The sequence below is a fragment of the Miniopterus natalensis genome, chromosome 14, assembly GCF_054644295.1.
Source record: "Miniopterus natalensis isolate mMinNat1 chromosome 14, mMinNat1.hap1, whole genome shotgun sequence".
NCBI classification, from domain to species: Eukaryota; Metazoa; Chordata; class Mammalia; order Chiroptera; family Miniopteridae; genus Miniopterus; species Miniopterus natalensis.
Window position 1 is genome coordinate 57,716,149 of NC_142094.1, and position 13,480 is coordinate 57,729,628.

A 13,480-nucleotide genomic window follows, 5' to 3' on the forward strand; every position below is an offset into this window, starting at 1 on the left:
TCTGTCTGGTGATGACACGCACTAGATGGAATGTCAGATAAACCGATGGGAGGACTTGCTCTGAGTGGGCAGCAGGTTGAGAGGAACCTAGAGGGGGTTTCACTCCAGCTGGTTGAGCAGTAACCTCCTCATGTAAATGTCATCAAGATAATAGCAGCTGAGAGGGAAGAGCTGCTTTTGTTTTCTACTCAGACTAAGAAGGTAACAGAAGTGGGGATTTAAGGTTAAAAAAGAAAATGTGAGTCACCACAGGCCACCTTGGAATCCGGGGACCAAGTCCCAGAGGCACAGCTGTGAGGAGAGAAAGTCTAAAACCGAAGGGGAGAGTCCCCTCGAGGCCACCTGGGGGTCTTAGGCCCGCAGAGCTCCTCTGAGGCCTGGACAGCCCCCTCCCGGCCGTCCTTTTTCTAAAAATGAAACTCTGGTGACAACGTGATTGCCCCTATTCCCAGGGGAGCTGAAGGGACACAGAAAAAAAGCACGGACGAGGGCTGGGCGCCTTGCCTTTCCCAGGGAGAGGTTGCCGGGGCCCCGCCTGGCTTGGCTTGCACAACGGGCAGCGACGACTGCCGGTTCCCCTTTCCCCCACCGCGACGCCCGCCGCTCTGCCCGGCGGTCGGCTCTTCCTCCTGCTTCTGACATCGGCCGCTCTGCTGGCAGGCCGCCCGGACATCTGACCTCGGGGATGTCGTTCCCCCAGCTCCTTCCCGCACGCCCACGCTCAGGCCCAGGGCCGGTTCTCTCACTCCAGAGTGACCATCTCCCCTGGCCAGGCCCTGCCTCCTTTCCCCTGCAAGTCTCCCAGCCCCCTCTGAAGTCTGGAGGCCAGAAGGCCCTGGGGGTGCGCTGCTCCGGGGTGGGGGGCGGAGTGTGCTGTCAGGTGGCCCCCTTTTCCCCAGTCTCAAGGCATTTCCCACAACAGCCCACACTGGTTTGGGGAGCAGGGCCTTCTTTCTACGCCTGTCAGATGAGAATACAAGGCTAAGCGACTTGCCCAGTTGGAAGTATTAGTTGCCACATCAGGCCTGGCACCCAGCTCTCTGGGCTCCAAGGGTCTTCCTGCTCCCGGTGACCGGAAGCTGGCATCGGGGTCAACAGCCCCACCCAGGATCCCTGGCTGCCGTGGGCTGGACTGAAGCTTGAACTCAGAAGTCAGGGTTCAAGTCAGCCCAATCCCTTTTCTTCAAGGGGCCCACCCCGGGCCTGAGCTAACCCTGAGCCTGGGAGCCAGGCCCCTGCCGCGTCTCCATTTGCATCTTTGAGAGCCTCCGCCCGAGGCGCCCCTCCTTTCTCAGCTTCTCTTTTCTCCCGGGCCCGGCTCTCCCTTCTGCTTTCCGCCGCCACGGCCTCGGCCTCATTGCGTCGTGCTTCGGAGGCTGGGGCACCCCGCTTGTTCCCCTCACGTGCATGAGTGGGAGCTTGTCTGGGAGGCATTGTGGTTCCCTGTGACCCTGCGCCAGGAGGAGGAAACCGTGACGTGCTCGCCTCAGTTGGGAGCCTGCAGAAGAAAGTTAGGGAGAAGCGTGGTCAGGGACAGACGGGAGCCCTGCCGTCTTTCTGTCCCAGCGAGCGCCTTGTTACAGAGAGACCTGAGCTGTGTCTTTACTGCAGTCAGGGTCCCTGAAGCCTCCGTTTCACTGGCAGCTTTAGCCTTTCCCATGGAGGACCTGATTCCAGAACCTTCTCTTGTGATCTAAGGAATCTGACAGAGACCAGGCCCTTCCCTGGGGGAGGCTTCACACTGGGAGGAATACCCGGGGGGCTGTGCTCGTTGACTGGTCCCTGCCGACAGCAGGCACTGTGCGCACAGAGCGTCTCCTGAGACCTCAGCGGGTGAGCCCGCAGGGCCTGTGTGGGTCATCACACAGCCATCGCTCACCTTCCACGCAGTGCGTGCAGAGGGTCCGCAGGGTCGAGAGGCTGTGGCTGCAGAACTGCCCAGACCTTCGGGAATTTTATCCTACATGGGGTACCCTGGCAATAAAACGGCTCCCGACAGCCTGGAGCCCAGCGGGAACCCGGTGTTGGGTCCTGGGAAATCCGCCAGTGGCCAGGGGTGCCTGGGCCTGACTCCCTCGGAGGCCGACGGGTGTGGATGCTCCGGCCTGCTCACCGTGGGTGCAGCCTCGGACGGGGCTCAGGGACCAAGGTGGGGCCCCTGGTTGCTTTTTTCCCCCTTTAGCTGCCCTAGTGGGAGGCCCCAAGCCGAAGGAGAAGTATTAGCCCATGGCTATGTCACGCCTTAGGTTGGCCTTAAGGCGGCCACGGTCCTGTCAGTCTGCGTTTCTCCATAGTTACTCCCATGGACACTGTCCACACACGTAAACCAGTCTGACCAACTGGACCGTCCTGAAGAGAAGGGAAAGAAAGAGGAGAAGCCTGCGTTTTGTAAACACAAAAAACACCTCAAAAACCAAAAAGGTAGACTGCACTGTAAATGTCTTTTTGGCTAAGCGGGTGTCACTGAGAAATCCTTCCTCGCGGCTCTGAGCACCTCTGCCCAGACCTCTGTCGCTTTCAGCAGATCCTCAGTAGCTGAGCCACAGGTTACTTACCCGTGAGCCTCTGCAAGCTCAGCACGAGGCCGGCCAGGGCTCCTCCGTTGTAGGTGACAGACCGTCTCTGGCTAACTTACAGCAAAAGAGAATTTGCTGGAGCGCTGGGAGAGGACTGTAGGACTGGGGGAGAGCTGATGAATGAACCCCTGGAAAGGGCAGGGACGGGGCAGCTCGGGGGGCTGTGGAAGCAGGTGCTTATGGTAGGCTGCGGCCGTTCCCACTGGGTGAGCCAGCCCCAGCCCCAGCCCCAGCCCCCGCTGTGTCCAGGAACCAGAGCCTCAAAGCCAGGAGGGGTCTGGTTGGCCACACCCGTGTCCTGTGCCCACCCTGTGCCAGGGGAGATCGAGGCGCAATCCTAGCACCATCTTTTAGCAGAAGGAGGGCCACACCACCAGTCTGTCAGTTTTCCTTGTTTGACTAGGTGACCTGGAGTGGGGTTCCCCTACAACAAGGGACCTGGGAAGGGGTTCCTTCAGGTTGTAAAATCTCAGTGTTAGCCATTGCTGGTCCACTGTGTCCTTAGATACAGGGTCAGAGTCCACTCGAGGAGCCCGGGCCGACCTGGGGTCCCCCGACTGCCTGCCTGGTGCTCTCTCCCCTTCCCCACCGAGTGTTGACCTGGTGTGAGCCCAGCGACTTGGAGAGCAGCAGGTCCGCCCAGTGAAAATCCGTTTCCACTGGCCTCACTTCCTTGGGGCTGACAGGTGGCCGTGGCAGCCGACAGCAGGTAGTCCCGTGGTGCCCACTGTGTGCTGGGAATGTTGTGGACAAGACAGCTGCCTCTAGAGCTCAGGTCTCGGGAGGTCAGACCATAGGCACAGAAACAAATGAACTGATGGGGGGGCCCAGCCCCCAAACAAGGTCATATGGAGACGAGCATGGTGGGGAAGCCACTGAGGAGGCCCCCACAGAGGCCCTGCGGTGGCAGCAAGCTGGGCCGTCCTGCCGCCGAGCTGCGTGGGGGGGAGGGGGGTAGGCTGCACCTAGCGGGGCTGAGGGCCGGGCTTGGCTCACTTGGGCCTGGTGGGCTGTGGGAGCGGGCGGCCTGGGTTTTATTCTGGTAGCTGTGGGAGGTTGCTGGAGGGTGGTGAGCAGAGGAGCGGCGTTGGCTGGCCCCTGCTGGCTATGGGTCAGGGCTGGCCCCTGACCTCTCCTGCAGCCCCACTCTCTCTGTTGTGTGAGGGTTGTCTGCTTGACTGTGACCCTGTGACCTCCATGAGGTGTGAGCTTCCTGGGGGCCAGGGCGGGCATCCGTCACCTCTTTGCCCCTGGCTGGTCAGGATGGACCCTGAATAACCTGATTGGATCATCACCTATGTGACTGAGGACAAAGGTCCCTGAATTGGGCAGCTGGGGACGGGTGGGGAGCTGGTGCCAGGCACTCGGCACCCTCTTATCTGGGTGGGCCAGGTGTCCCTGTTGGCCCCACCCTCACCCTTCCAGGCCTTAAAGAACCAGGGCCTGGGCTCCTCTGGGGACTTGAGCCATCTGTGACCAGCCGGGTCCTGGGGCTGGGAGCTTCCTTCACTGTTCTTGGTCAACCATAGCATGGCCCGCACGAGTAGTTCCTAGTGCAGGTTTGCGGATGGATGGATGGATGGATGGATGGATGGAAGGAAGGAAGGAAGGAAGGATGGGTGGATGGATGGGTGGATGGATGGGTGGAAGGATGGATGGATGGATGGATGGATGGATGGATGGATGGATGGATGGGTGGGTGGATGGATGGACGGACGGATGAGTCTTTGGAATACTTCTTCCTAAGGCCACAATGGGCACAGTCTCCTCGCCAGAGGTCAGTGCAGGCCTCTCAGCTTGGGCCTCAACTAGCACAGGGAACCCGGGAATGGTCTGAGCTCAGGTTTCTGTGTAGCTGCAGAGCAAGTGCCTGGACTCAGGGTCCCGCTCGGCCTCCCCGGCCTGTTTTTCATCCTGTGGCCATAGTGTTCTGTTGGGACTAGGAGGGGTGGAGGGACAATGCAGAATGTCCCCAGTGGAAAGGGAGCCACTGTGGGAAGATAGTGCCAAGCAGCTCAGAAGCCATCGCTGTATGTTGAGAGCAGTGGTGACCTTCGAGTTTCGGTTTTGGTTCAGGGAGGATGCCTGGGGGAGGCGGAGGGCCTCTGTCGTCCACTCAAGGTCCTTCCTGCCACTGTGAGGTCCCCTCCGCTCCCAGCCTGGGCTGTGGGGAGGCCTCCTTTCAGCCCAGCTCCGTGAACTGCACACATCACACTCCTCCCTCCGTGGGGAAGCCCCAGTGTCAGAGGTCACGGGCTTGCTCGTGGGTGTGTGAAGCCTGTTCACTTGACAGGCTCCACACCTCCCTGGAGGCCCTGGATAAAGAGTCCAGGCTGGATGACGGGCCGATGCCTCCGTTAACACTCTCCTCTCCTTTCGCGAATCCGACGCGGCCAGGCAGTCGCCCCTCTGGTTGTGACTTAGTGAGGGCTCGGCGAGGGTCGTGTGCAGACGCGCCGCGCTTCTTATGACTCGGAGAGTGAATAGCTTTTCTGGTTGTTTTCAGCACACGCCAAAGAAGATGAGTCACGGACCGACACTTTTCTCTTGTGGAATTATGGGTGAGTAACTGAGGGGGGGCGCCGCCCTTCCCTAGCCCCTCTCAGGCCCGAGTCCTGCAGGTGAGGCCCGAAAGCACGTTCCGGACGCAGGCACACCGAGCAGCCGCCGGGACTCCTGTGTGTGTGAACGGTTTTGGTCCCAGCGGTGCAGGGCGCTGTGGGGCCAGGTACTGGTGTGTGGTTTACAAACGTAATTCCAAGTACACCGAGAACGTCTGTCTGATGATGAAAGTCACCACGCTCGTTTTTGTTTTTGTTTTGTTTTTAAATATATCTTTATTGATTTCAGAGAGAGGAAGGGAGACGGAGAGAGAAAGATAGAAACATCAATGATGACAGAGTCATTGATCAGCTGCAGCCCGCTATCCGGGCCTGTGCCCTGACCGGGAATCGAACCCTGATCGCCTGGATCCTAGGTCGACGCTCAACCGCTGAGCCATCCCCGGCTGGGCACCACGCTCACTTTTTGAATTCAGAAAATGCACCATAGTGTAAACTGAAGTGTCCCATAGCCCCAGTACCCAGTGATAACTACTATTACGTGTTTGTGTATTTTTATGTTTTTTGCATTTTTTTCCTAGCCAAGTCCATGATGAACATAGTACGTAAAATTATGTACAAGAAAATATTTCTTGCCCTGGCCGGTGTGTCTCAATGGTTAGAGCCTCATCCTGTGCACCAAAGGGTTGCAGGTTTGATCCCCAGTCCTGGTTGGGGCACTTGCAAGAGGCAACCAGTCGATGTATCTCTCCCATGTTGATGTTTCTTTCTCTTTGCGTCTCCCTTCCTACCTCCCATCCACATATGTATGTGTGTGTGTGTATATATTATATATATACACACACACACATACCTTTTTCCTTATACTTTTCTTAGTAGTAGTTACCATCATTTCCCGGCAGCATTAAAATGGACCATTCCACACATTTAAATGAGTTTATTGCCCTGCACTGTGTGGATGTATCAGATGTGCTTCATGATTGAACTGTTGCTTGGTTGTTGGGCGGAAGGCTGTTTGTTGGTGTTGTGAGCAACAGTGACTAAGTGTCTGAGCCGGGTCTGCCTTCGGGATTATCCCTTAGAACGGCTCCCAGGACTGGCATAGAAGGCCGCAGGGCAAGGGCGGTCCTGAGGTTTGCCCACACCGCTGACAGGCTCCCAGGAAGGCTGCCTCCCCCGCTCTCACGCGGCATGGGTTACTCTTCCTCAAAGGGGCCGAGGAGGTGACTGGACCAACTAATGTTGATTTCTCATAATCCGGATTCTGGGGCCTCTCTGGCCCAGGGCTTCCAGGAAGGCTTGTGCCACCACTTCTCCCGCCTCTTGTTTGCAGAGTGGCTCCTGAGGATCTGTCCCTTGTGGGTCCTGCTCCTGCTCTGCAGCCTGGCGCCAGGGCACTGCCCGTTGGTAGAGGAGCAGCTGGGAGCAGCGTGGGCCTGTGGAATCCCCTTGTCCTGTCCCTTGGCATCTCTCTCGCACCTGCTTAGCTTTCTGTTGCTCAGCCCCTCCTTGATTCAGGAAGCCCTGGGCCCACCTGACAGTGTTTGTGTTCATCTCAGTGGCTGTTCCAGTCACGGTTATTGTGTAGCTACAATGTATCAGGCACTTGTTGCAGGGATAGAGCTAATCGGCCCTCAGCCCACGTGCCTGAGCCTCGGTTTCCTCATCTTGCAGGTTGCAGGTGTTTGTAGGATTCAAAGAGACCGCAACCCACAGGAGGTGCCGGCTCAGTTCCTCCGGCCTCTGGGCCTTTCCTGCACTCACCGAGGCGGGACCTCAGCTGTCCCAGGCTTTCCCAGGCCTGTGCACTGGTGGAGGCTCAGGTGACCCTCCTGCCCGTTTTACCCGCGATTGAGGTGTGGCTTCGCCCTGGCCTGTAAACTGGGAGGGCATCCCAGGCAGTGAGACTTCATCTTAGGTGTACCTGCTTTTCAATAGCAGGGAAGAGAACACCCCGTGGGTCCTGCCAGACTTTTCAAGAGGGTTTTGGGCCCTTCCAGGGCTGGCCAGTGCTCAGCAGAGATAAAATGTCACATTATTATAATCACCAAACCCCCTGCCTGTCTCTTGGAGATAAAGGACTCGTGTACTGGCCCTGATCAGCGGAGCTCTCCCGTGAGAGCCGGGGACAGCTCGGCCCTGTGACTCGGTCACTTCCCCCCTCAGCCCCCACGCAGGGTCCCAGCTGGAAGCCAGTACAGGCACGTTAGGGTGGGGAGGGCAGCGAGTGGCCTGTTTGCTTCCTCTTGAAACGCTGCCCTTTCAAGTAGCTCGGCCTCCTCTGCACGCACTCAGATGAAACGCCTCGCTAACAGCCGGTGCCCACAACAAGCTTTCTAAAGCACTGCACCCTGCTGGAGCACAGGCCCCTCCCCGCCTTTCTGGCCCCCCCCCCCCCCCCCCCCCCCCCGATTTTGGGAACTTGATACAAAGAGGTGGTTTTGTGCATTTGCACAGTGGAGGAGAGAACAGAGCTGGGCGAGGCGGGATGGGAGGCAGGCGGGGTGGGGCCCAGGATCCATCACCTCAGGGCTCCTTCCTGCAGAGCCCACGCTTTGCCTCTTGGTTTCCTTTGTCACCTCCCCGACCGTCCTCAGCACACCTGCGCTGAGCCAGGGCTTCCCCTGCAGATGTGTGAGGAAGAGCCACGTGCATCACTGGTTATTGCGTCTTTGACTCAGGAAACTTTGGTCAGGTGGCAGCCTCACAGGCGTGGCCCAGCCACCGGTCAGCGGGCCCAGCAGGTGGGCCAGCCTCTGTTGCTGGCCAGGATTTGTCGTGGGGGCCGCGAGGGTCCTGGCTGCACCTGAGAGAATTACTGAGGTGCGCTGGGGGAGGCTGGGGCTGCACAGGGGTCCTGAGTGCGCGGCTCCCTCCAGGCCCTCCATCCCCTGCAATGGCAGGTGCCTCTTAACGCCGACCCAGGTCACACGTGTGCTAGTTTAATTTTTTTTGGTGAGACAGAGCAAGCAGGCTGTGTCCACCGCCCTTGGTTAATTGAATCTGTTCAGTGAGCTCTGCGTTGCAGGGACAACGGACACTGCACATTCCATTTGCCTCACCTCTCAGGCGAGGAGACCTGGAAATCAAATAGTACGTGAGGAAGTGAATGCAGTACCGATTATTGCAAAAAACAGGCCACTAGGAAGAGTCACATAAATATGAATTCATGGACAGAGAATAAAGTAGTTCATATGCTGAAAAAAAAAAAAAAGGATGGAAACCCATAATTACTTTTGGAGTTATGGTAATAAATTATTTATTAATGTAAATTATTTCACAGGCAAAGCACATAGAGGAAACTTGAGCAGAAGGATCATGCATTATGTATAGAAAGGAATTGTAAAAATATTAAAATATTACAGCAGCCCCAGACCGCACTCGGTTCAGGTTTGTCAGCATTTTAATTATAAGCCTTTACTCCCCGTGTTTAATTACTTGGCTGTTAAAGTCGAGTCTGCCCGTGAAAGGGGCGTTCCCAGGGGTGCCCTGTATTAGCCTCTGCTGGGTAAACCAGTTGGCTGTGCTGAGCCATGCTGGGCGGAAAGATTCCACTCTGGGACCTGGAAGCTTTTGGCCCTTTAATTCTGCCACTGTTCCTCGTTGGAAGTGGAATGGGGAGGCAGCCTTATATGAAAAAGCTGGCGTTGGGAGGTCCAGCCTTTTAGATTTATTTAGACCAAACAAATGACTGAAGCAAAGTGAGCAACCAAACTGGAGTTCCTCGGGCCCGGTTCCCGGTCTCGGCCACCTTCTCTGTTTCTCCGAGACCGCCGTTTTGAGCGATGATCGGATCAGGGCCTCCTACAAGAAACAGTAGGCTCCCACGAGCCCTGTTTTCATTTTAAAAAGGACAGCCGCCTACAAGTGTGCATAGGTATGATTCTTAAAATTTTACATTTTACTTTTTACTTTTCTGTATTGTTATAGGCGTGGTCCTTCAGTCTCTAAAATAGTTTAAGGCTTAGTATAAGGCGTGTCCCACAACCAGAGGCCAAGGCCTGGGCAGCGAAGCCTGAGACCATTCTTTTCCCGGCACAGCTCTGCTTCGAGTCTCCATCCTGGTGACACAGGGAGAGAGGTGCTGCAGGGGCCCAGGGGCTCTAAAGGTCATTTACAAACAGATGCCACCTTTGTGGGGCCACTCAAGTGATCCCCGGTGTCTCCCCCTCTGTTCTTTTTATGAGATCGGTCCGTTGATGCTGCCTCCAGAAAGGTGCCTCAGTTGTCTCAAGTTTCCGTTGAAAGGGTTGGCGAGCTCCCACCCGCAGATCAGCAGAGTTCCTGCGGCCCGAGAGTGCTAGCACGGCCCGCCCACAGGCCCGGGGGACAGACCGCGTCGGCGCGGGCAGGCAGGTGTGAAGTCCAGGAATGAGTCAGAGGCGCTGGTCTGCGGGGGGCTGCGAGGGTCCTGGGTGTGCGCTCGCTTCAGGTGTCTGGCCTTCTCTGGAGCCACTTTCTGCTGCGGTGATGTCGCCGTAGGCAGCCTCTGAACGCAGCACAGATACCCAGGGTGTAACTCTCCTCTGAACATCAGGAGGCTTATGGTCCCCCGAGAATATGGGCCCCTGGGAATTTCCCTTCAAGGCTGAGGGCAGAAAGGAAACAAGAACATTTGCGGTTGAATGCTGTTTGTGTTCTCTGAGCGTTTCTTTCTCTGAGCCCCAGATCTGTGCACCCAGAAGCCTCTGCCCTGTGTCGTCGGGTGTTAGGACCGAACCCTGTGAGCACGGTTGGGGCCCTGACTCCTCCCCGTGGGGGGGGCAGAGGCTGCTCCTTTGCCTCCCAGGCTAGTGGGAGTCTGTCTTCCCAGAAACGTCAGGCTCAGTCACAGAGCCTCAGCTTTGAAGGACACCTCGCGGAGGTCGCCTAATCGGCTGCGAGTGAGAGAACTGGGTGGCTCGTGAGCTTTTGGTGTTTTCGTTCAGGTTGCCCCCCCATCTGTGGGCCAGCCCTGTGTGTGTTTACACTGCTCACACACAAACACCCTCCTGTGTATAATCTCAGATCTGTGAAGTCAGGCTTGGCCGGGAAACAGGGAAACTTCCGATGCTCCTGAGGGTTAATGCGGTGGGAACAGCACAGAACCGGCCAGTGCCCGTGTCCCAGGCCACATGCCACCACACCGAGCCCACGTCTGCCTCAGTCATGGCCTCAGAAACCTCCTGAGAAGCCCCAGATGTCTCAGAGAGAACTGGGAGGCCTCAAACCCTTCCCTTCACACACATTGGTGGCTTCTCAGGCCCTGCCCAGTGGCTCCCCACCCAGAACACAATGTGCAATTTGGGGCTCCCCCTCCCCCTGTGAAAGGGACCTCTGGGGACTGGAAGGATCATGTCGTTTTTCTTCATAGCTCTACTTTGTTATTGGCCCAAAACAGACCCCGCAACGCCAGTGTGCGGTGATGTTGAGAATCCAGGTTTACAGAGCCCGGAACCATCACCCTCCAGAAGCTGCTGAGGGTGCTAGCCGGACGCTCTGACTGGCTGCCGTCCTGAGGAAGGGTCTGAAGGCCCACCCCTGTGCAGCTCAGGGTCTCAAGCAGTGGTTCTCAACAATTTTACAGTGAAACAACTTGGGCAGCTTGTTAAAGCGCAGAGTCCTACCCCCAGAGATTGTTTGCAAGACATGGACTGAACCTAGGAATCTGCATTTTAACAAATACCCCAAAGGATGGGGTGGTCCTCAGACCACACTGAGAAGTCCGGGCGTGGAGCATCCAGCTCCCAGTGCAGCCAGAATCCGCAGAGATGGGTCTCCAGGGCCAGCAGAGCCGAGCCCAGCCATCGAGCAGTCCACACTGTCCTCACGGTCCTCTTGTGGCCTCCGTCGCTGCAGGCCCTGCCCGAGGCAGTCATTTAGCTCTCATGACAGCTCTGTGACCCTCACTTTACAAATGAGGAACCAAGGCCCTGAGAGATGAAGTAACTTGCAGAGCTGAGGTTGGAACCCAGGCCCACACCCTGCCCGCCACACCAAGTGGCCTCCCCACGTCCACGGCCATTGTCACTTTTGAGAGAGTTATATAGTTGTTTGCGCAGAAGTGATACTGAATGGAGGGGCAGGGCGTCCGGTCGCCTCTCCTCGGAGCCCCACCAGGTTCCTTTGTACAGCGTGACGTCAGGGCCCCGAGCCCAGGGCTGTTTGCCATTAAAAATCAGCTCTATTCCTGTTTCTTTTGTCTGGTGACCCGACCCAACAAATCTCTCTCTGTTCCCTGAGCTGAGGGGCTAAACATAGCCTCGATTGTTTTTACTTTTCTTATATACACTTCTCAAAGCGATAAAGATAGAAACAATTAAAATATTATCTGCCCTGCAGACAGAACCAGTGGCCACCTGGCCGGTGTTGACACACAGGAGCCGGGCTCGGCGTCGGGCAGGGCTCTGCATGTTGGAAGTGCCTCAGACATCCCTTCTCCAGCCAGTCTCCTGGCTGCTTCACACACATCTAGTTCGGAGACTGGCCCAGGAAGGGTTCTGTGTGCTGGAGACAAAAGACAGATGAGACCAAGTGCACACCCATGGCCTGCTCTGCAGCGTCTATCTGCCCTTGTCACTCACTCCTTCCTGCACTCACCCGACTGAGGTCGTCTGCATGCCAGGCCCCATGCCGGGCACTGGGGAGCCACCCTGGGACGGTGCTCCAGAGCTTGTGGCCCAGCGGTAGACACATGAACAGATCAGTAAGGTTCAGTTAACATGTGAGCTGTATGATTGAAGGTCTAGGCAGAGCTGTGGGTGGTGCCCAGGGGCCTGTAAGGGGAAGGCGTACTTACAGAGGAAGTGATGTGTGAGTTGGCTCTCAAATGATGGGTAAGAGCTTTTTGGTGGAAGGATGAAGGCCGGAGAATATTCCAGGTCTTTGCACCTTTGCACAGGCGCAAAGCTGAGCAAGAGCTGATGCGTGGGGCAGGGCTGCACATTCACCGCAGTCCCACTGTACTTGGTTTAACCCGTGGGCTGAGTTGGAACTGACTTTTCACCCTCCCGGCAACAAAGAGGTTTTCTATGTTAAGGCCAGAGAGACTCACCCTTGAGGAGTGGACCAGGCAGGAACTCCTCAGAATTAGCCACCCAACCCCGGCCCCACTGGGGGTCTGTAGTTAACCCAGAAACAAATCAGACGCCAGTGCTCTGCCCATAGGTGTTAGCTGTGCTCATTCCTGCAGTTGATTTATCCAACTTCAGTTTCATAAAGAATTTCTGATGCATAAGAAGGACTTTTCAGGGGGGCTATGTGCACAAAACCAGGGCTGTTCCAGGTATTTTCAAGGGTGATTTCAGCTCAGCGTGACTCTTGCCTGACTGCTGATGTCACAGGTAGTTTGGTGTTCCTGGAGTGTAGGGTCTCCTGGGGAGAGAGGAGTAGCTGGGGACCAGGCTAAGATGTTCGAATTCTCTCTGGGAGGTGGCGGGCAGCCACTGGAGGAGGTGGACCACAGTGGGCGTGGGCCTGAGTGTTCTCTGGAGGCATGAGGATGCAGGGCCAGGTAGGGCGGCCAGAGGGGTCCAGAGCACCAAGGCCACGAGGTGGCCATGGGAGGGAGACAGTGGTCATGCTTACCTGTCTCCCAATGCCCCTTTCTTCTCACGATTTCCTTAGAGATGGGGAAAATTCCAGGAAAATGAGACAGGAAGTGGTGTCCCCTGAGGATGGGCTCAGTCCCTGTGATCTCACTGGTTTCCCTAGGCCTGGGAGAGGCTCCTTCTGTATGGTGCATCTGGCTCCTTGAGCAGGCGCCACCGTGGTACCATCTTGGGGCCCTTGCTGCTCCGGGGCGGGGCCCACTGGTTCCTTCCTCAGTCGGCCACGTTCCTGGCCCTTCTGGCGCCTCGGTGCCTTATCCCAAAAGAGAAGTTGGTGGCCAGCGTTATTCTGTGGGAATTCCCTGCAAGTCAAAGCAGCAGACCCAGAGGAGGGTGGGGTCACAGGCCCTGGCCCTGGCCCTGGCCCGGGCCCAGCCTAGTGGGCTTGGCGCCCCCCCCCCCCCCGCCCCATGGATTTGGAAATACATTTGTTCTTAGAGAAAATGCAGAAACTGTGGGAAAACAAAACTGAAAAAATAGGAATCAACCAGCTAGCTGCCTGCCCCTCGACTGCGGACCTTCTGGTTTACCCTTATCTTCATGTGGAACATGCATCTTTTACTGAACAGAAATCACGCTGTGTAGAGCGTGTTTGTGTTTCTTTTCATTTCACTTTATTATTAGTTTACTGAACTTTCAACAGCTCACGCTTGGCACATTGAAACTTTTAAAAGAATGATGAATAGAGGGCTGGTGGTAGACGTATCTTGAACAGCATAAACCCTACTTGCAAGAAGGTAATTTTTGGTAACAA

The 13,480-nt window shown here is 56.5% G+C and overlaps 1 protein-coding gene across 2 annotated transcripts in view; it reads left to right on the plus strand.

Moving 5' to 3' along the window:
• The window catches only part of FAM53B (family with sequence similarity 53 member B), an 84,516-nt gene that overhangs the window by 38,004 nt on the left and 33,032 nt on the right, over positions 1 to 13,480 (plus strand). For both annotated transcript variants that reach the window (XM_016210482.2, XM_087824038.1), the window contains exon 3: positions 5,083 to 5,137. In XM_016210482.2, coding sequence (XP_016065968.2) covers positions 5,083 to 5,137 — 55 coding nt within the window. The remainder of the gene's footprint in view (positions 1 to 5,082; positions 5,138 to 13,480) is intronic.